The sequence below is a fragment of the Pithys albifrons genome, chromosome 3 (assembly GCF_047495875.1).
Source record: "Pithys albifrons albifrons isolate INPA30051 chromosome 3, PitAlb_v1, whole genome shotgun sequence".
Taxonomy (NCBI): domain Eukaryota; kingdom Metazoa; phylum Chordata; class Aves; order Passeriformes; family Thamnophilidae; genus Pithys; species Pithys albifrons.
In genome coordinates this window covers 24,333,460-24,358,097 of record NC_092460.1, presented here as the reverse complement: position 1 = coordinate 24,358,097, position 24,638 = coordinate 24,333,460, and the positions used below count along the sequence as shown (strand labels likewise).

The window sequence follows — 24,638 nt, the reverse complement described above, 5'->3', positions numbered from 1 at the left end:
ATACTGCTCTAAAGATTTCAGATAGATAGCTCAGAGCAATGGTGGCAAAGGCAAGCAAATCAGGAACACAACTAGGAGTGCACCAGCAGATACCAGAAAGAAAGGAAAAGGGTTTTTAAAAATACACCTGGGACATGATCTGAAGCACCTGGATCTTCAAAATGAAAACTGAAATTGAGTACCTACTAAGAAGCTGCTTGGTGACATGTAGTTCTCAATGCAAATCTCTTTAAGGTTAATGGTAAAATGAAAAACAGGAGCCTGTTTCCATATCTGCTGAAAAAAAAGTGGACTCCCTTTGACCTTAATGTAAAAAAAATATTTCAGGTCATCCTCTCTGAATCTCAAAGGGTTGGGAGGTGTGGGAGGGTTAAGAAAAAAGTGACTGAAAACAGCTGGACTGTATCTGAGTTAAAAGCACGCTTTGATCTGATTGGTCTCAATGTGGGGACAGGTTTTGACCTGTTCCTACCTATCTGTACACTTGGAAAAATCTAGAGTTTTTGTATTTGTGGCATGATGTTCTGCCTTACAGTGTGTGCTGTGCTATTACCTGAATGTGTTAATCTTGTTCCATTTTTAGGTCTTATTTTGGTTTGAGAACATTGCTTGGTCTCTTGTCAGATGTGATGGGGAGGCAAAGAGTTTGACATTACCAAATCCTTTTCATTGCAGCACATATATACACCCCTTGTGATCTTGTCTTAATAACTACTGGAATAAAAACTTTTACTTACTTGCTGTGAGTTCTGAGGAACTGGAGACAGAACATTGAGTGTAAACCACACCAGCCTCTGACATCTAGTGATGTAATTATCTTCTAGGTCTGTGTGGAGAGCAGAGGGAGGGAACTGAGGAAATAACAGAGGACACTGTTTAGATTTGAAACGCTAATTCTTAAAACTAGTTGTAGTCAATGAACTTTGCAGTAATACATTGAATTGCAATACTAGTTAAGGGATGTCCTGCAAACCAACTGACCTTTTGTGAGCAGTGTTCTCTTTGTGAGAAGACACATGGGAGAGAGTGGTTTTTGTTAGGAGGAGCTCCCTCAAAGCATCCCTTTCAGCACCTTGTGGCATAGTCCCAACTCTACTCGCAGCATCATGTTGGGTTTGATCTTGTGCTTATTCACCAATTCATTTATTGTGATTCTGTATTCTTGGAGCAGAAACAAAGGACTGTGTGAGCAAATATACCCTGGAGTCAGCAGAGATCTGGTACTTGACACCATCCATATGTAGATCTGAGCCAATGATAAGAGATGAAACTACAACATATGTCACCAGTACACAGGCAGTATCCAGCTCTGGGGCTCTCCTAAAGGAAGCTTAAACAGAATCACCTCCAGCATACTCAGCACTTGTGTGATTGGAAGAGGTATGAAGAGTGGTTGCTTACAATTGACCCCAGGCACAAGTAAGAAGTGATTCTTCTGGAATGTGACATTTTTATAGTGTTCCATACTCCTGTTCACTTCTTCACTCGTGCCTGAAATCAAACTTGAACTCCTTTATGACTTCCTGGGTCTGTAGAAGTACATAAGCATCAGCGGCAATGAGGTGGCCAGGTGTAACTGAGGTGAAAGACTTTATCTCTGTCCTGAGATGCCGAGCTAACCACAATTCTGTAGTCTCCAGGTGAGGGCATCAGGACATCTACCTAGAGCAAACCTGTCAATTAAAAGAGATAAAATAGATGCAAGAGGCAGCAGTTGATCACAGTGTCCACTGTTGCCAGATGTTACCTCAAGATTGTGTGTTATCTGTAAGACTAGTCAACACAGTCTTTCTCCAACTCTCCCCAAGATCACCCATACTTCCACATGTCTTTCTATAGACCCACCAAACTGGTTCTTGAAACTATTCTCAAGAAATACTTCCATTGTTTCTGTTGTCATTAAGAAATAGAAACTCTTCAGATAAGCATTGGAACATTTTTTCTGCTTGCATTTTTAAGATGGCTTTTGATCTAAAAGTAGGAAGCTATTCCCATTGAGTGACCAAGTGATTTGGAAACCAGTATTGTCGAGGGTTTAAAAAAATTAAAGATCCAGCAATTCTTGACTTTCCGTGTAAAATCCAGTCCAGTTCTTAGCCTTATAGGATAGTTTCAGTAAGTGTGGAGAGAAAGATCATTAGCTTCAGAGGCGAGCAGAAGGATTTGAGCAATTGGAATGGTTCAACTGCCCCATTCTTTCCTTTTCTCAAGAAAGATCCTCCTTCAGGAAGATGTGGTGTAGAGTCTCTTTTAAATGCCTTTTGAGTCTCATACGCAGTGCAATTGTGCAGTGCTTAGAAGCCTGTGACTGCTGTTAGAGCAAAGCCCATTTCTTGATATATTTTGAGATTTGTCTAATTAGACCTTTCTTCTTCCAAGTGGTAAGCAGCATTTTAGCAGCAAGTTAATGTAGCAATAAAATCAGTACTGTGCAGGACAAATTTTCTTACTAGAATTAAAGAAACAAAACAAGCCCTACGAATTATTAATTTATTATTATTATTAATTAATTTATTTGTTTGTTTGTTTGTCTGTTCGATCATGAGAAATATTTACGGGGATTTGAATGAAAAATTTAAGCAGGTTAGGTTTTTCTCCTCATTTGGGCTGTTAAGGTGCACCTATTGAAATAGTTAGTTGAACAGAATTAAAATGGAACTGATTTTCATATCTCTCCAAAAATGAAGAAAAATGGTGCTCCACAAATCTAGAACCATGAGAGGAGAAAAAGAGGAAGAATGACTGAAGGAAACAGAATTGTGTCAGACAGGCTGCAGTATGTCTTTAGGGTGCAAAGGGCCTTCCATACCACTAAATGTATATAATACATCTCACAATCTAGAGCAAGCAAATACCTGTGGAAATCCTATGGTCATGAAGAACAATATCCTAAATGCTTTGAGGGCATCCATGATTATGCCTGGTATTGCATCAAGTTAGAATGACTGATCTGTCGTTTTTCTGTGCTTGGGACCTTTAATAATAATAAGTTAAACCCATCAATTATTTAGAATAAGAAATGTCACTTTTGACTTGGTTTTGGAGGTACAAGTTAAAATAGTTGATAGATATCTTTGACTGATACTAAGAAAAAAATTATTGACAAGAACAGTGGAGTTCACTGTTTTCTAACTTAAGTATGCAACAAAAACCAAATACTGACAGTGACAATACTGGAGAAAAGGTAAGAAAAGGAAAGAGAAAATTTCCTTTGATAGCTGTTTAAGATTGCATCTAGTGTCGTTCTTCTCTGACATCAAATCAGGAAAGGATCAGTCATAACTGAAGAATACAGGCAATCATGAAACAGAAATTCTAATATTAACAGTTTAAGTTTTCCATCAAGAGTATTTTTAATTAGCCCTGAATTGTCTCATCTTTGTCTGAATGCAGGTGATTACCACTCCAAGTTTAATCTGTGACTGTTAGATTTAAGCCTGTTACAGGGCCATTTAAATCTATGATGAGCTTAAACTAACAAGTACCTTGATTCAGTGAGAAGGAGGGAAAGCATATTTCTGTCTGTATTGTCAATCTTTTTTGTGAAGTACTTTTATTTTCTAGAAAGAATGCATGAAGATAAAATTTGATTTGATGAAATAATAGTAGTAGTAGTAGTAGTAGTAAAATAATTAAATATGTGCAAAAGACGAGATTTCACAAACCATGTCTCAAGTGTTTTTTATGGTCTTTTTCCTGTATTCCAAATTGATTTGTATTTCAAAGCTGTACTTTGTCACTGGGGCAAAAGGAAGCAGAGTAAGGGAATTAGAAAGTGTCTGGGATACAACAGATTAAATCTCACAAACCAGCTTTAGCCTTTTGTTACAGAAAAGCCTTTCGTTAAATATGTAGATAGATTTTCTAGGCCTCTGTAATAATACAGATCTATGTCACTGCCTCTGTATTTGCTTCCTTCTTTGTGTCCTCTCCCATGTCAACATGGTATTGGCAAGGGTCGCCACTTCTGGCCTGTCCACCACACCCTCTTTTCACGCGAGTCCATGTTTTAAGTACACTCCTTCCAAACTGCCTGTAAAAGGTTACCTTTCCTTCAAGGCCTGTCAAGAAAGAAGTATATGGCGAGAAGATAAAAAACAATACAAATGAGGCCACCATGTTATGTTCTGAAATGCAAATATTTTGCTCTATTTCAATATTCATCTTCAAACTGGATGTTGCACTAAGATCTTTGGGGCTGACACTGTCCCTGTAGTCTACAAAGTTCTTAAGCTTCTACCGTCTCACAAATAAACTTCTACCTACCAGAGAGGATTTATCCTGAGCTGTAGGACTTTATTTTAACTATATTGCATCATATATTTTCCAGAAGGATAAAGAAACTTTTTTGGTTAATTATTTTGTTGTTTTAATCTTGTATTCTTCAAGCAAAGTCACTTTTCAAAGCACAGAAGGCTAAAGGATTGTTAAGCTAAAGAAGTTTCATCTGAGTTCCATACAAACTAAATTATTATATTTCCAGATTTCCTCTTGATTTGCCACAAGTCACAATGAGGAAAAAGTTGGGCTCCTTTGATGTGAAAAAAGCAATATAACACTTCTCTGAAAGAACATTTCTCAGTCTCTCATGTGAAAAAGGATTAACACCTCCAACAAAGGTCCTGTAGATCACAGAACTAAGCAGCAATACTGAACAGTATTCCTGAGGAGTGGAAAAACTGTATTTAAGCAAGAGATTGTTTGAACTGGCAAACAGAAGCTTTTTAATAGCTGAAGATCTAAGATAAAGGATTAAACCTTCCTGAAGTATCTGCACTTAAACAACTCTAAAGACAAGGAAGCGAATTTAAATTCATGAAAGATGGTCTTTGTTTTCCTAAATGAACCATGGTCTTTAGTGTCAAAACAAAATCTATTCACAGCATTGTCAACTACATAAACTTCATGACAATACCACTTATCTACCAAAGTCTGACCTTGCTTACTTTCTGAAATTTTTACTAGTTTGAACATCTGCCTTCTGCTTGCCTAACTTCATAGTTGAGAACAACTTACCTTTCTGCTTTTAATAGGCACTTTTGCAGTATGTGTAAGTAGAACATGTAAAATAAGATGTTAGTTTTAAATGGCTACTTGTGTCATTCCCCCCCATGTTGCAAGTCAGACTTAGTACTTTATGGTTGAATTGACATTAAAATGAATTTGCTGTTATCGACTGCAGGAATGTGTGATAATTACTAGTTATTCAGCATCAGGAGAGGTAAGGATTTCTTGCCTTATTTTTGTCCTCAGAAGTTGAATACAAGAAAATGTAGGAATGCTATTAAAACTTCTTATACCATTTTTTCTATTTATTTTTAACTAAACCACAGCTTAGCTTGCAGTCTTAAGAAGAAAATTACAGCATTTTTCAAGCAGCAAACAGGTAACCTTCTGACCTTTTTAGTAAATCCTCAACTGAACCTCAAAAATTAGGTTGATTTAGCATTTTATGGCACAGAATAAAAATCTCTAATTCTATTTCCAGGTAGTGTATCCTGAACACACATTTTATTAAGCTCTTGACTCATTCAGCCATGTGTATTTTGTAAAGTTCCTATGGTTATTGTTTTACAATAGCTGCTTCCAGAACCGTTGTAAGGGTTTCAATTAATCAGCTCTTTGTGTGCTTCAGACTATGCAAATTTATCACATCAGACCATTCAGCAGCTCATGGGAAAGCAGTGTACAAACTGTATTGTCTTCTAGCACCTCCTCTCATTTAGAGTGATGTTTTTAATAAGAAAACTAATCAAGTTTACTTATGCATTATTTATCTGTTAATTTTAATTCTGTTCTTTACCTCTTATGTCAAATGGGATGTAGCAAGTGATATGATAGATCAATGAATGATTCAGTATTGAACAAAGCCTATGTGATGCAGCACTTTTTTCTTCTAGACTTGTTTTATGCTTAGTTAGCCAACACAGTATGTAATTAGAGAGTTTTGAAGCAGCTGTACATGTTTTGTTTAGCATTACTGATTTTTTGCAGATCTGTTTGTCACATAATACCCAGCGCTGTGTTATAGCTACAACTTTGCTTGATTATGTGATGTGGCCTTATTTCTTAAGAGTATTCCCAAATTCTGGCAAATGCAGTAAACCTAAAACAGATGCCTTTCAAGTTAGTTTTAGCTCTTATACCACCGTATCATTAGAATAAGTAAACAAGCACATTTAGTAATGCGCTTCTTTTTATCTTGCTGATAGAAACTGGTATTGCTGCTGCTTCTATTCACTCTGTCTCCTTTGCTCTCTAATGTCCCTCCTGCTGGTAGTAATTAGTTTTCTATATTAGGTTGTTTTGACTTATTTGATGATTTTTTTTCATTTGGCATGTGTGTGTATAGAAGGCATCTTATGGTAGCCCATTGAAAAACTTTCCCATACTGTTGTTTTGTCCCTGCCCCCTCCCAGCCACCCCTCTCGTCCCTCTGCTGAACTGGGGTTTTACAAGTCTGGGTATGTTCACTTTCATCAGCAAACTGTAAAGCAACCACATGAACGGTAGCAATTCTAGACACCCGAGTTTCTCCTGTTTAGGAAAAGAAACCTCCTGAAGGACAAAAGTACAGGGGTGAAGGGATCTTTATGCTCTGTCAGGGCCTTGTGGAGGTACATGGGTTTGAGATGCTGTCGGCATTGATGCTGATACGTGTGTGGGGCTGGGGGCCATCATGCATAGTCACGGGGCTGTCATTTACTGGCTGGCTTACAATAGCATTGAAAAACACTGCCTATGGCTGTTTTATACTTGCATGTTAAACCACTGTAGATGTCTGATTTAAGTTTATTCTGATTTAAACTGTTACCATTGCATTAAGCTGCCATGCTTACTAATCCACTTTTTTTTTCATTTTGATGTCCTAAAAATTTCCTAGCATTTTCACTGATTTTCCCTCTTAAGGGACATTATGAAATTGATATACAAAGGTTTTTTTCTAGAATTTAATTTATTTTTCATTTGAAAAGAAATGACATGTAGCAAGCTGCTAGATGCTTTCTTGCTCAAACATATAACCCTCTTGTTAATCCACATTAAAAAAAAACATTTTGGTTTTGTTTTGTCTGCAGCCTTTTCCAGTAGTTAATATTTGATTCTTGTGCTAGATGAGACTTCAGAATGTGTATAGGTTAGAGCCAGTGAGGGCCACTGCAGTGCAATATTTAGTCTCAAGTTGTATTGCTTGATTTCAGATGCAGCATATTAAAACTGTCAGAGGAAGGGAAGTAAATGAAACCAAATTATGTTGTATGTTCTCTGTGAATGCTGAGAATCAATTTTCATGTGATATCTAAATCAGTAACAATTAAGAAATACTAGCCCATAGTAAGAGCCACAGAGCAAAATTGCCTAGTTTAAGTGTGCCTTTTTTATGAATGTCGTATGGGGAGTACTTGGGCAGCTCAGCTGTGAAATGCAGTTCATACTTGGACAGGGCAACATTTGGAACTTGAGGCTGTCTTAAATCCAGCCCTTCTTTTCTCCTTTACTGTTTTATTAGCCAGTTGGAAGTGGTAATTCCATTTACATGGATTAATTCACTTGATCACTTTTTTTGCAGTTGTTGGGTCGCCTGGTACTGCCCTGCTGCAAACTCAGCTCAGTGATTAGGCATGAAAAAGAGTAGCAAATTCAGGAGCTTAAAGTGCAGACTTGCAAGCATTAGACTCTTAAAGAGCTTCAGAGAGCAAGTGATCACAAAGTAAGATCAGATTTACATTTTGAAATGAATTGCAGTTATTTGCTTTTAGAATTAATATATATAGGAAAGGTATCTTTCAACTTTTTTAACAGTTTTTATGAGAAGGAATGAACTTTCTTAAAATATAGTGGAGGAAGAAGTTTCTTTCTGTTCTCTAAATACACGCAGACATGCTATGAATCTGTTATAAACTCAGCAATTTCTTAAAATACAGAAGCTTAGAATTCAGGCTTTATAGCTTTCCCTTTTTGTTTTCTTCTTTTTTTTCCCGCCCTCTGTAAAATAGAAACTTTATAAATGGCCCAGAGAGCTTCACATTACTGGATTCTGTCTAAATATTTTGTTTTTAACTTCTAAGCTCATTATGCTGTCTTTGTGTTAACTTGTATTAAAATCTGTCAGCTATGACTGGTCTCATAACCACAGTCAGCGGACCAGAATAAGTTAATTATTTACTTGTGTCACTAGTGCTCTTCATCTAATGAAATGCACAGCTGTGTTAGATCTGCAGTTGGGTGTGTAGGTCCTATTGTTACACAAGTCAGCGGAGGGTAGAAGCCGCTATGATGGAGAGCCCTCAGTTCTTTCTGCTGTTCTGCCTTTCTGTGTCGATTTCATGGATCTTTTATCATTCACTTTCACACAAAACAAACAACACAGTGGCTGTCTGCTATGGGAACCAGCTTGGCATATAAAAGGTTTTCAGAGCCTAAAGTAATTTTAAGTTAGCTAAGATTTAATTTTTGGCTTACAGGTGCCATGAAATCCAGATGCATCTTAATGCTTTCTTAGAAGTAAATGCTAATAAGGTAAAATGTACAAGCCATAATACATATATAAGAAAGTATTTTTATATAAAATTTTAGGACCAAAAAAAAGCTGTGCACACAAGAGATAGTGGGTTGTTTTGGGTTGTGGGTTTGTTTTGGGGTCTTCTCAGCAAATGATTGCTGCTTGGCAGAGAGGGCTAGAAGGATGTTATTGATTTATCACAGTAGAACAATGAAAATTAGTTTCAATAGGTTTTAAAACTAAATACAACAGCACACACACACCCCCTTTGCCCCAGACTGTCCAATCCTTTTTTTTTCTGCTCCCTTCCCCCACACTTACCATTCTCATTCTATTAACACTGTCCCATACACCTATCCCTGCCTTGTTTGGACAGTGGAAGAGGAGCTCCCTCCTGAGCAGACGCCAATATCCCCCTGTGAACTGGCTGGTCGGGGGATGCCTTTTTAGGGATGTAACCAGTACCCTCGGTCTTCCAGGAGCCCCCTCCACTCCAGGACTGTTCCCAGAGCGTGCTCTGGCACAGTTGCAGCAGGCTGATCTCAAATAGCTTGCAGACTTTTTCAGCTCTAAGGGCTTCTGGAAGAAATTGTCCAGCTGAAACAGTAGCTTTGGTTCAAAGGAGAGTGGGCTTAAGCAGCTGCATTTTAGCACCTGAATTTGAACGTTAAATCTCTTGATCATTTATAGCTGCAGTATGTTGATCTACAGAATTCACTGTAGAAACAGTTGTAGGGGGTAGAAGGAAAATTTGGGGTTGCATGATAGACCATTTTAAGTGAGTTTTCATGTTTCTGTTTAGTCTTTCCTCAATAGTTTTAGAGTTTGGAGAGTTTTCTTTGTTTTATATCCAATACCGATAAAGACTAAAAAAATCTTCCAAAGCTTTTAAAGGGACAGTTTGTATTCATGGACTGACAAAATAAAAGCAGTCTGGGAGTGGATTGTACTTTGTAACTCATCAAAAGCAGTCTTTGCTCAGCAAATGAATGCTAACTGAAAAAATCTTTCTTGGTTTTTTTAATTAATTTTCCCCTGTTTATAACCTCTCAGTTGTTGTCAAAGTCCTGACATGATGTGTTTTTATTGACAATATTTACCAAAGATACATATGATAAACAAATTTCAAATCAGTAATAATTTTGTATGCCCAAAGAGATACTGTACGAGGCCACCTTTCTTTATTTTTTTTTCAGGAAATTATAGCATGGGCTTTACAAACCAGGTCTCCCTTGAGATATTCCAGTCTGACTGGACAGAAGTTTCTGGTTGCCTCTGAAAACTGAGCTTTCTTTACTCATTTGCTAGCTCACAAATCACTGAGAGCATTATGTAAGGGTATGCTAATTTTGCCAGTCCCGTCACAAGGGCTCTCTTCTAGTTGCAGATTGGGAGCACTGGTCATGGTAATGAATCTGGGTAAAAAAGTGATCCATGAGAAAGAGAGGAGGAGGAGGAAAACACTAAAGAAAATCTGGTGATGAGCATCAACCCTGTTGGTGGTTTTCTGTTTTGTGAATTGAAATGTTTTCTCTTCTGCAGGGGTGTGTGGACTGATTGTTCCTCAGGAAGACATGCCATTTTGCGATACAGGAATCTGTCCAGATATCATAATGAACCCTCATGGCTTCCCATCGCGTATGACGGTCAGTGGTTATGTTACAATTAAAGAGACAGTGTCCCCCAATAGGGAAAGAGAAGGAAGTTAGCCAGAAGAGACAAAAAAGCTTGAAGCCTGAGTTCACTGAGAATGTTCTCCAGTCATCATGCCACACACTTGCTCTCCTATAAGTATTCAGCCCTCCATGTCACATGTTTTGAAACATCTGACTATAAAAGGAGTAGGGATGCAGGCTGTTTGTGCATCGTTCTCATTTTCTTCTGTAACAAGCTAAGAGGAGTGCAACCAAATAGTTTACTTGCACCTTTTCTGTTTGAGAATTCCTTCCTCTCCCTCTTATTGCCTGTGCTCACTAAGCTGTCTGGGACTGTGAGAGGAAGGTTGGAGAGGAGGTTTAATTACAGTTCTAGAGCTGTATATCTAGACTTCTTACATTATACATGCCTCCTTGGAACTGATGCAAGTCTTGCACCTGTGCTGCAGGGTCACACTAAATACCTCACCTTTATATGGGACCTCACTAATTACTTCGTAAAACCTCTGATCTTTTTTCCTTTGTTAGTGTCTCCCCTTTTGTTTCCCCTGCTGCACTGCACCCTGTTGGTCTTTGAGGCTGTTTCCTACAGCAGAAGGCCACACTGGATGCTGCTCATTTTCTAGACAACTGGAAAAAGTGGAACTGCCATGAGTCCAGTTTTCCCTCTTCACACAAGAGTACTCCCTGTTCTTGGGCTTCTTCCACTCCTTCCTTTGCATGGAATAACCCAGGCTGCCATGTCGGTCACTTTGTGTGACAAACTTCTGCTATGAGCAATCCAGCACTGTGCCCATACTAGTGACCAGGCTGTTAACTCTGCTTTTCTTTGCACAGGTAGGAAAGTTAATTGAACTCCTAGCTGGAAAGGCTGGGGTCCTCGATGGCAGATTTCACTATGGAACAGCTTTTGGCGGCAGTAAAGTTAAGGACGTGTGTGAAGATCTTATTCGCCATGGTTATAACTACCTAGGGAAGGACTACGTAACATCTGGTATCACTGGGTAAGAATCTGCTGTATAGATTTACGTTTTTCAGGAGAGTAGGGAAATCCTGTTGAGACACATCTGAAAAATCTTATGCCTCAGAGCAGGAACTTTCTCTTACTTGCAAGCTGCTCTGTGAGATGGAGAAAAGGGGATGAAGAATGGTGTGCTTTCTTTTTCTTAGGAGTATTTTGTGGTTCCACATTTTAAGAATTACTAGTGTACATGTTGCATAATGGGAATGGTCCTTGTGGTACATATGAAAATTTCCTGGATTTTATTGACTGACAAAAAAGCTAAAATCAAGGTTTCCTTTCTGACAGATTGTAAGAAATTTGAAGTTTCTGTTGGCAGAAAGTCTTATATAGGCTTAGAATGAGATAAGCATTTTCACATTAACTTTAATAGTACTGTAAATACAGATTTGGAGGCAAGCATCTCTTCCTTGAGAATATTCTGTGTGCTCTCTTGTTTCCTTTATCTTTTTTTTTCTTCTTCCAATTATACAGTGTTTCAGTCAGGCTTAATACTCTAGTCTACAAACTTCCTGCTGTGTTGATCAGACTGGCTTCTAAGACGCAGAGTTCAAAGAACGTAAGATAGTTTAAGAACAGGAAAAGGCCATATGGCTTCACATGCCTGCCCTTCCAAAATATATCTTAATCCTACCTTCTTGCTATTTTTATTATCCTCCCAGTTCCCTTCTTCTCAAGGAACAAGTTTAGGTTCTTTTACAAGTTTTTTTTATATACTTTTTATTTTATTTGCCTTTCCTAGCAACTTATTCCATATGTTGCTTCTCTTTTTGTTTCAGAGATATGATTTTGTTTTCTATATTCACTCCATATTCCATAAATTGCATATCGAATATTCTGGTGTTTGAAACACTTTCTATTGATGTACCGTGGTGGGTTTTAAAAAATTTGATTAGTCATGTTTCCTAGGGAGAATAAATTTCTCTAGCTCTAAAACTCACCCGTCCCCAAACTTCAACTTTGTAGTGCCCTATTTAGAGACTTTGCTTAGGATACTGATGGTTTTTTTCCCATCAAATTTCACAGGCTTAATCTGTTTGTTATGAAATTTGAAGGAAGATTTCCTAACAGTGGGAAAGCTTGCAAATTTCAAATGTCTAGTTAAGTTTTCTTATTTTCTTTAATAATCAGCTTTTGGAATAATACTGCATAATGTCAGTAATGACTCTGAAAGGGAGGTGCAATACTCTTGTCTTCTCCTTGTTTTCACATTGTAGATACATTTTTATTTTTTTTAAACGAATCAGTGGCCGTGCTGAATCTGTCTATGTTAAATCTGTTCATTCTTGGTGCTGAAGGTGGTAAGTGGGCTGAAGGTGGTAGCTGGGAAATGACTGAGTGCTTTTCACTGTCACTTTCTGATCTTTAAACGCTTACTCTGTTTTCACAGTTGGGGTTGTTTTTAACACAGAAATCTTTTGCCATTACTACAGCTCATAGAATGGAGTAACACTCTCTGTATTGCTTACAGATGTTCCTCAGCTGATGCAAGTGCCTAAACATGGTCCTCAGAGCCCTTTACCCAGCTTATCCGAGCCCCCAGTGCCAGCCAGGACAGCGATTTTTGTCCCATGGATGCTGAGCAGTGCTGCAGGGGCAGCTGTGCTGAGGCACAGCCACTCAAGGAGGGCTTTCACCCACCTGGGTCTAGGGTTGTGCTTCAGAGTGGTGTGCAGGGAGAATCAAGGGGATGAGAACACTGTCAGGCTCATGATGTGCCAGTGTTAACAGATTCTTACAAATACAAATTTCTTAAAGTGTTCCTACAAAAAGGATGTTTTGAGCATTTATGCTGCATTTATTTGTTTACATATATGCTTACCTTTGTGAAGGAATGTAAATAGAAACACCCTAAGTCACTCTTTAGGGTCTAACACATTTACAGTCTGTATTGGTTAGTGATGACACTGTTGAAACACTCCTGTGCAGGCAGAGGAGAGACTTACCATAGTACAGCTGAGGCAGGTACCTGCAGCTATAGCAGCATGTCTGCCCAGTGTAGGACCAGAGTTCAGGAGCTTGTTCTTCACTGGAGAGGGTACAGCAGTGGTGTACAACATGTGGTGTTGGAAGTGTACTGCTCTTGTGTTCAGAAGGGTTCCCTGGGACTGGGGTTCAGACTGATTGCTCAGAAAGCCCAAACACATTTTTATAGTACTCATGATTTCAAAAATGTTTTTAATTTCTCCTGTGCACGACATTCTTGTCTCTCTTAAAGTAGATGTGTGCTAACTGTGAATATTTGGGTTGTTTTGGTTTTTGTTCTTTCAGGGAACCTTTGGAAGCATATATCTATTTTGGCCCTGTGTATTACCAGAAGCTAAAGCACATGGTGTTGGATAAAATGCATGCAAGAGCTCGAGGACCCAGAGCAGTGCTCACCAGGTATCGTTACAGGCTAAGCACAAAATTGTTGTGTGCATTCAAGAAATGTATCCAGCTGAATGATGGGTATGAAACAAAGTTTATTTACCTGCTGATACTTGACATAAAATGCAATGGCATGTAATTACACTGTTGCAGACTAAAAGCTCTCATAGTAGATTGTGGCAGGAGGTTGTTCTGAATGTCCAGATGTGCTCCTGTGATCCAAAACTGAGTTTACTTCTCAAACTTGTTAGTTGGTAAAAATACCATCTGCTGAATCACAGTGCACAGTGTAGCCCACTCCTATCAGATTGTTTGTATCATAGGTATTTTAGAAGGTTTATTTTTATTTTAAAATTTGTACTTTTACAAAATTGGTTATAAGCAGAAGGAAGACATTTTTTCTAATGTCTTTTGACCATACTTTGATAAACAGCAGGTTAATATTGATGCAGCCCCTGTCTTTGCCTGTCAAGACAAAGCAAATGCATTGGCCCTAGCATAGTGCAAGCAAACATTAGAATAATGTGCAGCCCTGGTTTACTGTACTCTGCCTTGCAGACTCTTCTGTTCAGCTCTAAAACTGAATTTAGGCTTGTATGTGCCACTTCACAGTTATCATTCAATACCAACTTTCACACAAATAAATTGTGAAGATTACAGAGATTCCAGCTGTGAATCTTCATTTTTATTTGCCCCATTACAGACATGCTCTCAGTTCCTTTGGAATCATGATCTTTGCACTAAGCCTGGACTTCATTTTCTTTCCAACAAAAAGATTGCTTACCGTGTTGGTGTTTTCTGGTGTCAAATTTTGAAGTCAAGCAGATGTACTCACAGTAATAGGTAATATAAGCCCCTGGAGATGGATTTATATTATCTGGACCCTTTGGAGAATTTGAAGCCTCCTGCTTTTACTGGTGCTACGTACTTGTTCTCCTTAAAGCCAAGTTCTATGGCTGCTTGTGCTCATGTTCTAAACTGCTGATATTCCTTACTCACAAAAAAGAGTTTAGTGGCACAGGCTTTGCTTTGGAGATAAAGAGTTTAGTGGCACAGGCTTTGCTTTGGAGATGCTTCTAGTGGTTCTTTTAGTTCACTTCTCTCTATCACAGTAGGATAATATGCTAAAATTTGCCAGAAAATTAATTTCCAGATAGTCTTGAATATTCTAGCAAAGATTATTCCAAATGTCCCTTGCCAGTTGTTCTGGACTATTATGTACTCCCTTGTACCTCATTGGCTGCATGGTGGTAACTCTTTGACCAGTCGAAATTTGTGCAGATTCTGACAGTAGAAATCTTTCTACTGTTTTTAAGATTTAAGCACAGTCTTGTCTATCCTGCCCTTACTCTTCCCTATAACAAGCATCATTCATATTCTTTAATTCTTCATTTATTTTTATGCCTCTTACCATGTGCAGGTGCACTTCTTTTGCTTTGTCTGTGTGCAGAAGTTAGCAGGTCTGTCCTGAATGGGTGCAGCTTCAGTGTGCTGATGTGCTGTTAGGGAATGGAGGAGGAGGTCTGTGCTGTACTTGATGCAGAGGTATCTTTCTTTTTTTTTACTTTCCAGCCTCGTGCTGCCTCTAGCGCAAACTGAAGTTGTCTCGAATTTTCCACAGAAGTAAATAGCAGGGAAAGAAAGCATTAGAAGTTTTTGTAATTCTTGTCTGAACTTTTCCATCAACGACATTGAGAAAAGCAAGTGTAGCACAACCATTATTTCCTACCACAGCTGCTTGCTTATATGAACATAAATCATATTCCCAAATAGTAGGCTGTCTGCCTCATTTTCTGTTCTTCTGTGTGTTAGGCATTTTATTGGTGCTTCAGATGAAAATGAAAACTCTCAGTCTTAGCTAACAGTGCACAGGGTTTGCTGGAACTCCTGTCTCACCCAAATCCCTGATCTGCTTTTGTACTGTCTCCCAACTTCTCAGCTCTTCAGAAATACTGAGTTTAAATGAAACCTAAATCCCAAGTCATCATAATGCTTATATGTAAAGATGAAGGTGGTATTTCCCCACCCCATACTTTCTGTAAATTCTTTGTTCCAGTCAGTAGCATCATACTGTGTAACTAGGGCTCTTTATCTGACTACTGATGTTCAATTTATGCTGCCTCTTCACTAGTCTTTTAGGAATTTTGTTTTTTCTCCTCCACTAATTAAACATTTGTTATTGCCACTGGCTCTGCACACAGTCTGCTTTGCCAGCTTTCATACTCACTATTGTTTTATCATCCATTGCACTTCCTGGAGAGTAGATTGCATCTAACATTCTTTTTTGATTTTAAAAGTAATCCTGTAACAGCTTCCAATGTGGAATTTGGCTGTCACTGTCTTGAAATGTGTTTTATTATATATCAAATGTACCTTAACTGACAGAGCAAAGCTGTATTTCCATCTGGAATACAGCAGAAGACTTGAGATTCTTGAACATCACAGTTTCTAGCTATTGTTCTGATTAAAACAAGACTTTGTAGAATTGCAAGGCAGCACTTTTTGTCATCACAGTCAAAACCCACCAGGATGTTGCCCTCTGAACTGATACTAGTTAAATGAACTGCAGTACTTATTTTCAATGCCAGGAGTAGTTGACAATTAACTTATAACATAGTTCTATATATAGTGTTGCGAGATACCCAGTTCTGCTTAATCTTTTTAATGGCTAAACTGCTTTTGGTTTTTCTTACAGGAGAGCACCATAAGCTTTCTACATGCATTGTTGTTCTGATGGACATTGTCAGAGCCAATTCCTGTTGTACTGCAGGGGAGAAATGTGATGACACTGGTCAGGGCTCTGGGGCTGGGAGGGCACAGTGGGGCCCTGCTGCTTCAGGCAGAGTTTTTTAGGTACTACTCCACTTCTTGGAGATCAGTGTTTCAGGAGACAACTCCATTTCAATTAGCCACTGCTTTTCCCTAACAGGCACAAGGGAGATCTGCTGAGACCTACAAGGCCTACTTTCATTCATAGGGGTAGACTTGTTTCCCCCCACTGGCCAGTGAAACAAGGAATAAGACCATTGAGTTGAACCCACTGTTCTTGCAGAAAATGCAGAATTAGTGCCAATAAATTCTTAATGTGCTTTAAAACACTGAAGTTAATTGTTTTATGCTTTTTCTAAAGGCATCGGTTAAATAGAAGGAAGATCACTTGGCCTTATTTTTTATTTAAAGTATCACTGCTTTTTTTATTTAGCATTTAGGTGTTTTAAGAACTTACCTTTTTTTCTTCATATTAAAATATCTCGTTTAATGATATTCCCAATTTTATTTTCAAGAGTCTGCATTATTTTCTGGTGTTGTATTTAGAATAAAGAAAGAAGTTAGTTGCTTAGGGCAACAACTGCAGTGCACGTGTGTGTGGCGGGAAAGGGGAAGCTCAAATGCTTCATAAATACTGTTTTAACATAATAAACAACTTTTGGTTGTAAGTAATTTTTAAAACCATGTGAGCTGGAAGAAGAATCTGATAGACTTAGAAAGTAGAAGATAAACTCCTTTCAAAGGCCCAATCTCAATACTGAAATTGTTGGTACTTAAGAAAACTACTTTTTAAGTAGAGAAGTTTCTGTTTTGTTTTCTTTTAATGAGATCATACTGACAGTGGGAGTGAAACACTTAAAAGCTTAAAGTTCAAGTTGGTTTGGGTTTTTTTGTTTTGAAGACCTTTTTATATTTTTAATGGGATTTCTGCCTTAGAAATCTTCATCCCGTATCTGTTGGAAAACCTGTGGCATATCAGCCCATGGAGTTGAGATACCATAACGTTTCATTTCATAATTTTTTATCCTCCCACTGGGTTGATACTTTTTTTGGGCTCATGTTTGTAAAGCTATTTTGTCATTTTATCCTGTGGAACAGCACCTGGTGAAACTTCTAAAAGTAGGCTTATCCATTAAATAATATTATAAAATTTGTAAAGTTTGTAAAAAGAACTCAGGCACTTCTAGCACTGCAGCAAATGCCTGTATCATTGGAGGTCCAAACTGATTTTAAAATCTGCCTCTTGGGACTTCAGAAGAGAAACTGCATTCGCCACAGGGTTAGCCCTTTAAAACACATCTGAGCAGTGATGGTGCCATGATCTGGGGAGGGGGCCCTGCGGAGTTTAATCAGGATGTAAACAACTCTATTCATTCTCCCAACAGCGGGAAAAACAGAAGGTTACATGAATGGTTCCAGTGTGGTCAAAGTAAGAGAAACTGCTTCCCCTTAAAAATAAATACAACTTCTATCTTGAGAAGATATTTTGATCTGGAAATTAAGTATATTTTTAACTTGTTACAAAAGATTATTAGATGTTGAAGGCTGTTATAAATCCTTTTCTCTGAGTTGCAATAAGTTGGCAAAACCTTTTCTTTAATATCTTTAGTACACTTAACAAATACGGTTGTTTGAAAAAATGCAAACAAAATATACTTCAAAAGTTATAGGCCAGATCTGTCACTGAATATTCTAGGAGAAGTACACTGCTACAGGCATCAGACACAGCATGTAAACATCAGGTTTCACTGAGCTGCTAAGTCTCATTTTTAAAGTTTCTTCTTTTTGCTGTCTTGTTTCAAGGAATATACTAAGATGGAAATATTTAATAAATATATATTAAATGTATTTAGTACAATATATTAGTGCTTCAGGAATGTAGGATTGGTTTTGCTTCATAGTTTAATACTTACAACTGAAGTACTTAGAGCATTGTGCTAGTACATGAGAGTAGAACTGATGGTGCACAAAACTGCTGTTTGACAAAGAAGAGGTTAAAAGTTTTCACTTTTTCCAACAAAAAAATTGGCTTAAGTAGTCTAAATGTTAAATAATACATTGTAACTTACCTTTTTACCCCACATCTTTAGTGGATACTTACATTGCTTTTTTAAAACTTTCCTCTGGCAGCGTAAGGACAGGGAATCTTCCCAAACAGTAAATAGGAGTTTGACTTGTGTTGAGGAACTAGAAAACCAGGAACCCATATAATACAAAAATCATTCTATTAACCATCATGCATGAAAAAAAAATAAACTAGATAAATATTACTTAAGAAATAAAAAGTAGGATTTCAATAATGAGTTAGCAATATGTGTACTACTTGCCTGCTGATCTATTTTGATATTCTCTTCCACATCCAAAACATTTTTTTAATAATTTAGGCTTAGCTGTAGTTCAACTGAAACATTAGGTCGATGGTTGATTTATTAGCTGGTGAATATTGTTTCATTCTTTAGCTACAAACTATAATGAATGTCTCATAAAAAAAAAGTGCCAAATCTGTGTCTCGATTGTCTTGAGTACTGTTCTATATCTTCTTGTTTTCACTTACTGAGTTACATTCTGTGAGGTAAAGAGCTGTGGCCTGATGCTGCAGTTGCCATTCACAGAACTAAATAAACTACATCATATTGCTAGTGCGGGAGCAACATATTTGTGAGATGAGCAGCTCTGGTTTGTAGATTGCTGTTGTCCATTGATCTTGTACTGTTCCAATAGCTTGAAGACAGGCATTCCTAGAGTCGTAGAATGCATGTTCTGGAATACTTACTGTATCTTTTCAAATATTTATTTCAAAGGCAACCCACTGAAGGTCGATCTCGTGATGGTGGTTTACGTCTTGGAGAGATGGAACGGGATTGTTTGATAGGTTATGGAGCCAGCATGCTTTTATTGGAGAGACTGATGATTTCAAGTGATGCCTTTGAAGTGGATGTTTGTGGACAGTGTGGCTTGCTGGGGTACTCTGGCTGGTAAGTTGTCAAGTGGTACTTAGTAAATGTGGCTCTATGCAACAGAACCTTGCCCTTGGGTATAGTGTTTCTGAGTTTGCAAGTGCTCACAGACACCAGTTAACAGTTCCATACATCTTAATCAAAGCAGTGTCAATGCTCTAAATTGGTATTTGGAAAATTGGTGAGAGGGGATGGCTCTTTGTTGATGTCTGATTGAAGTTAGTACTAAATTGAGTGTGTACTCAATCAGCCAGGGATTGCTCCTGTTGTGGGAGCACAGATATTCTCTCCCACAGCTAGCTGTGCTCGTGGGAAAGGTTTCTTTCAGTGTGTCTGCTGACCTTCCATCCCACCTTTGCAAGGGATTGTCAAATGCCCAATCCTGTATATCATCTATTTTTTGAAAAGGGTAAAGTAGCTGTGTCAATGTACTTGACGTTTCTGCCATCAGAAATGAGATGAGTATCTGGGCTAGTCACAGATCTCTCTGGTAGTACAATCACATGTCAGACTTCACAAGGCTGAAGAGAGAGTGGGCACTGAATAATAGGAAAAGAAAGCAACATCCCCTGCTTTCTTGTTCTCTAGGTATTGAGGTCATAATCCCATGCCTATGCTGTGCCCCTCCCAAATGCCATTTGCTTTGTAGTCTTGTAAAACAAGGAGTTCCTCCTTGAAGCATAAGACAAGTGCACCATGAAATTTGATAGGCAAGTGCTGTCTGTTTGAAATTCAGCTGACTTCTGCTTTGTCCCTAAGAAACTTCTCTCTAGACTAGTAATGTTCTTGCCGTCTTATTCTGAGACCTAAGCCAGTACTGAGTTTGTCTCCAACAAGACATGTTTTTTATGTAAGGGAAGCATAAAACTGGATGTCAAAGCTATGTGGAGCTCACCATGTGTAACACTGTGGGCTTTGCTTTAGCCAGCTTTTCTCTTCAGCAATTTTGAGATGCCAGATTTCAAGTTGCCTGGTAGTATGCCGAAAACAGCGCCACTGTTATTAGAAGATAGGCAAACTTCTGGTGATGTTCTTTAGGGGTGAGGGGTACACTTTGCTTAAGCTTGTTTTTGTTTTAGCCAGGCAGAAAAACAGACTTATGAGACCAATAGGAATTTGAGATACAATGTTCTTGCAAGATTTGCAAAAACAGCTGATCTGGAATCCCATGACTAGGAGAGGCAAAAATACATAGTGTAAGCCCAAGTTACAGGTTACTCTAATATTTAGGGTGGGGAAAGATGGAGAGTTGGAAGGATGAGGAGAAAGATTTATTTCTAAACACCTCAAAAGAACATTGTTGGAAACTTGCCATTGGATATCAATATCTATCTATCAGAAGAGGCAGGAAATTGAACTTTATTCATTTCAGTGCTTCAAGAGTGGTTTTTCCATAATATAATGAAGTAGGAAAACAAGGTGTGTTCTCAGTTTGTGGGTGTGTAGAAGTGACAGCTATGATATCTGCCCTCAGTCAGACTGTTCTGCTGAAGCATGTGGCTTCTGGCCAGGAACCAGGCAGCACATCTGTCTGGTAACAGCAGTGGTTCTGCTCTTTATGGAGCAGAAGTTCAGGCAGAGGTAGGTAAACACTTGTAATCCGGAGGAGAGATGAGGCCTACTCTGTGCATCCTGTTGTGGTTCATGACCTTTAGTTGAACATGGCCCTGCTGGATTTTGTGCCGTAACTCTTCTTGAGAGTCCTGTTATTCTTGAGTGTGTGTTCACTGTATGTAAGAACTGAGGCCATTTTCTGATCCAGGTCTCTTAAAACTACTGCATTGCAAATAACAGTTGAAGGAAGTTGTGTGAAAGGAAGGACATGTCCTAAGTCAAACAACCAACCACTTCTAACAGTGTGAAGTATTGCCTTAAAAAAAGTAGCTCAATTATTTTTTTAGTAAGACCTTGACTTTGAGAGCAGTCCTTGAAGATTTTTGGAGTCCATGGGAAGTGAGGCTGCCTTGAAAAAAATTAGGATTTTGAACTTTAGAAAAATGCTACATATTATTTTTAAGGTTTTGTTCATACATTTCATTTTTTGAAGTTTGTATCAAAGTTTAGTAACTCTTTAAATAACTGTGAAAGAAACTACCGTCTCAAACAGAGCCAGACATTCTTGCAATCTGATTCTGTGAAAAGCTGTCTGATGTGTGAGAGTAATCAATAAGAGGAATTGTCTGCTAAATTATATGCTGTGTCTACCAGTAGCTGAAGCAAGTGGCCCTATAACGAGCATCACAGAAGAGACCGAGTCATTAAGAGAAACTTCCAAACTGGCCTTTTCAGTGACTCTGGCATTAATAAGACATTGCTGCAAGAAACCTTTTAGAAACATTGTTTGTTGGATAGTGTTAAAGGCACTTGTCTTAAGGAAGATGAGCCCTTCCTTCAGACTGGCTATTTTTTTCTGCAAGACAGTAAAACAGCACATCCACACTGGGGCCTGACATTGTATTTTCATGGGTAAGGAGGCTGTTGTGGCAGTGACAGAATTTGTCCCTGTAAAAAATGCAGTTGAAACTTACTATGAGGTACTGGTTTCATGCAAATTTTCCAAGTTTGCTGTTGTACAGATGGTCAGGGGCAAAACTCCACTGAATGCAATGAGCAGAGTTTGATCCTCTTTTGATGATACATTGAGGAGTTATTCTAATCCCCAGAGTGTGAGCATTTTAAAATATACATGAAGAAAAATTTTCTTCTTGGTTCAGATTCAATCTTGGCATAGTTACCTTTTCATAACCAATTTAGTTCCAGTACCAAATGGTCTTTCACGTACTTGTTTCTGTGATCTCTGTTTGACACAGTTTTGTGTTTGTTGCACCTTAACCTTTCTGGGTGGTCCCCATCCAAGACAGGCCTAGAATGGTGGAGCTTTGAGCCTGGGTTAGTGAATAGACTGTGCTCCTCTGTCCCCAGGGACTGTAGTCGGATGCCAGACATCTCTTCGTAGCAGAAGAGTTGTGTCTCATCAGGCTTGCAGGGCTGCTCTGATTGAGAGCAACTGCTTGCTTATTATCATCAGACAACAGATCACTTCCTCCCACCATAAAAATGTACCTATCCCTTTAAATGTGGAGTAGGGGCATAGTTGTAAACCTGTAATTGAGGTCTATTCTGTTTTAAAGGCATGCTAATATTTCCCTTATGTAAAAGTGTCTACAGGAGAAGTGTGTTCTGGGGAAACACCTAATTCAGTCTATTACCTTCTTACTGCCTATAGTCAGATTTAAACAAAGCCAAAGCAATTACTGGGAATAAATAAAGCTTAAATCCTCATCACAAGCTGCAGAAATATAATTTAGACTTCTGTACCGTTGGTTAAAAACTATTTAGCTTAAAGGAAAAAACCAAACAAAACATACGTGAAGGTCAAGTTCTTGGAAAATAACCAGCTCTTCAACATGCTCTGAAATTCTGTTTGTAAAAGAAGTAGCAGACTCTGAAAAATTAACTGGAAGATTAATGCCAACCCTCATAACCAAGATGTTTACCAACTTTACTGGACCTGTCCCCACTGACTTCCACATGCTCTAGGTCTATTACCAACTGTTTGTTGGTAATAGAAACAAGTGACTAAACATTTGCTTTATGGTAGATGTTGTGTCTCAGTCTCATCCTGTATCACAGAAGGCTGTAGAAGTTTTGCTAATTCTTCCTTAACTGGATCTTCAAACTGTTATGACTTTATACCAGAAATAGGAATTTGAAACACAGGAACCAAAAAAGAGCTTTGTTAGACCATTAGGAAGTGCTAAGTCACTCTGTGTCCCCACTGGCTTTCTCAACTCTCCAGAACCAGAAGGTGGAATATAAGGGGAATAAAGATATTTATAAGAAATATTTTTAATCTACTTCGTGTATACACAGAGTAAGATATTCAATAATTTAAACAGTTTCTACCCCCACTGAATTTGAGTCCCAATACTGGAAAGATGGCAGAGTGACTAGCCTATATATTCCTGATGTAGTCGAGTTTATGATATATCATTATTTGAGCAAAGAGCACAAAGAATGTATGTTAAAGCAGTTTTAAGGGTTTTCTATCTTGACTAAATCTTTGCCTGTTCACACCGATGTAAATTAAGAGATACTTCTTTTCTGGAAAGTGAAATGATTTGAGACGTTATAAAGTGAAATTGCATATAAAGAACCTTCTTCCTTCCTGCATCTTCTTTTTCTGACCTATATATAAGACAGAAACCAGACCATTAACCATTTTTTCATAAACACTTAGCTTTGTTCACCTCCTTTCTGTCATTGTGCAATGCTGAATTTGTGTTGACAGTTACATGAGTGGTGAAGAATTCAGTCCTGTTTGCTCCTGAGCATTGTCATTGTCCTCCAAGAAAAGTGCAAGTTTAACATTAAGTTCCTTTTGACTTCAGTCAGATTATTTAAGAGCTTGAAGTTATGACTTACTTAAATGCTAAAATATGTCTCAAGCACTTGGCGCTTTCTAGGACTAAGGCCAGTGTTTAAATGCAAGTGGACAAAGAAACCAGTGGCTAGTGACAATTGTTTTCTGCAGAAATTAATTTATGGACCAACTCTGACTTTCTTTTTGTTTCTTTCCCTAGGTGCCACTACTGCAAATCATCGTGTCATGTGTCTTCCCTGCGCATACCTTATGCCTGTAAACTCTTATTCCAAGAACTGCAGTCAATGAACATCATACCTAGGTTAAAACTAGCTAAGTACAATGAATGAACAAGATGAAAAAGATGGGAAAACATACCTGAAGAATTGAAATCCAGCATATGTAACTGGGAGGGGTTTTTGGTGAACAGGAATAACTCCAAAACCTGAGTGCGTATAAAGGAGTTGCAAGACAGTGAGAAATCCTTTTTACATATCTTCCCCATTTTTAAATGGACATGGAAGAAGCTGTCAGTAAAATAAACTAGGAGCAGTTCCAAAAGCTTTGATTAGTCGTAAACAGGCCGTGTGGGAATTATGGAATAAGGCCATGACCCAGCAAAACACTAAGATCACTTCAAACAATCCTGTGCTTGCTTTTGAAAAGGTCTTTGCTGGACTCGGGCTTAAACTGAGCTAAATACACATCTTATTCTTAGAGGTTAAAAATATTTTCCAGACCAGTGTAATATGGAAGACTAATAAACATTTCAAATAATACTGGCTCAGTATGTTGATAGTTGTATGAGGATGGTGAAGCCTTATAATGTCTAAACCATTTTCCTATTCCTAAAGCATTTTTTAGAGCATTAAAATTTTCTTAAGTAGTGTCAAGCTTAGAGAAATTAAACTGCTTTTTTGAGTACTTGAGATCAGACATTTTCAGTGACATTTCCATGTGCAGGTGCATTCGTGTGCAAGCAATGGTGTGATTGTACAGGTAA

The 24,638-nt window shown here is 38.2% G+C and overlaps 1 protein-coding gene across 4 annotated transcripts in view; it reads left to right on the top strand.

Annotated features, from left to right (window-relative positions):
• The window catches only part of POLR3B (RNA polymerase III subunit B), an 83,797-nt gene extending 59,383 nt beyond the window's left edge, over positions 1 to 24,414 (top strand). For 3 of the 4 annotated variants that reach the window (XM_071551025.1, XM_071551026.1, XM_071551030.1), the window contains 5 exons: positions 10,043 to 10,146; positions 10,993 to 11,159; positions 13,448 to 13,561; positions 19,117 to 19,290; positions 23,856 to 24,414. In XM_071551025.1, coding sequence (XP_071407126.1) covers positions 10,043 to 10,146; positions 10,993 to 11,159; positions 13,448 to 13,561; positions 19,117 to 19,290; positions 23,856 to 23,985 — 689 coding nt within the window. In that variant the 3' untranslated portion in view covers positions 23,986 to 24,414. Of the gene's footprint in view, positions 1 to 10,042; positions 10,147 to 10,992; positions 11,160 to 13,447; positions 13,562 to 17,700; positions 17,745 to 19,116; positions 19,291 to 23,855 lie in introns of those variants that run through there. The other variant, XM_071551027.1, reaches the window with a different exon arrangement.
• The last annotated feature ends 224 nt before the right edge of the window (positions 24,415 to 24,638 follow it).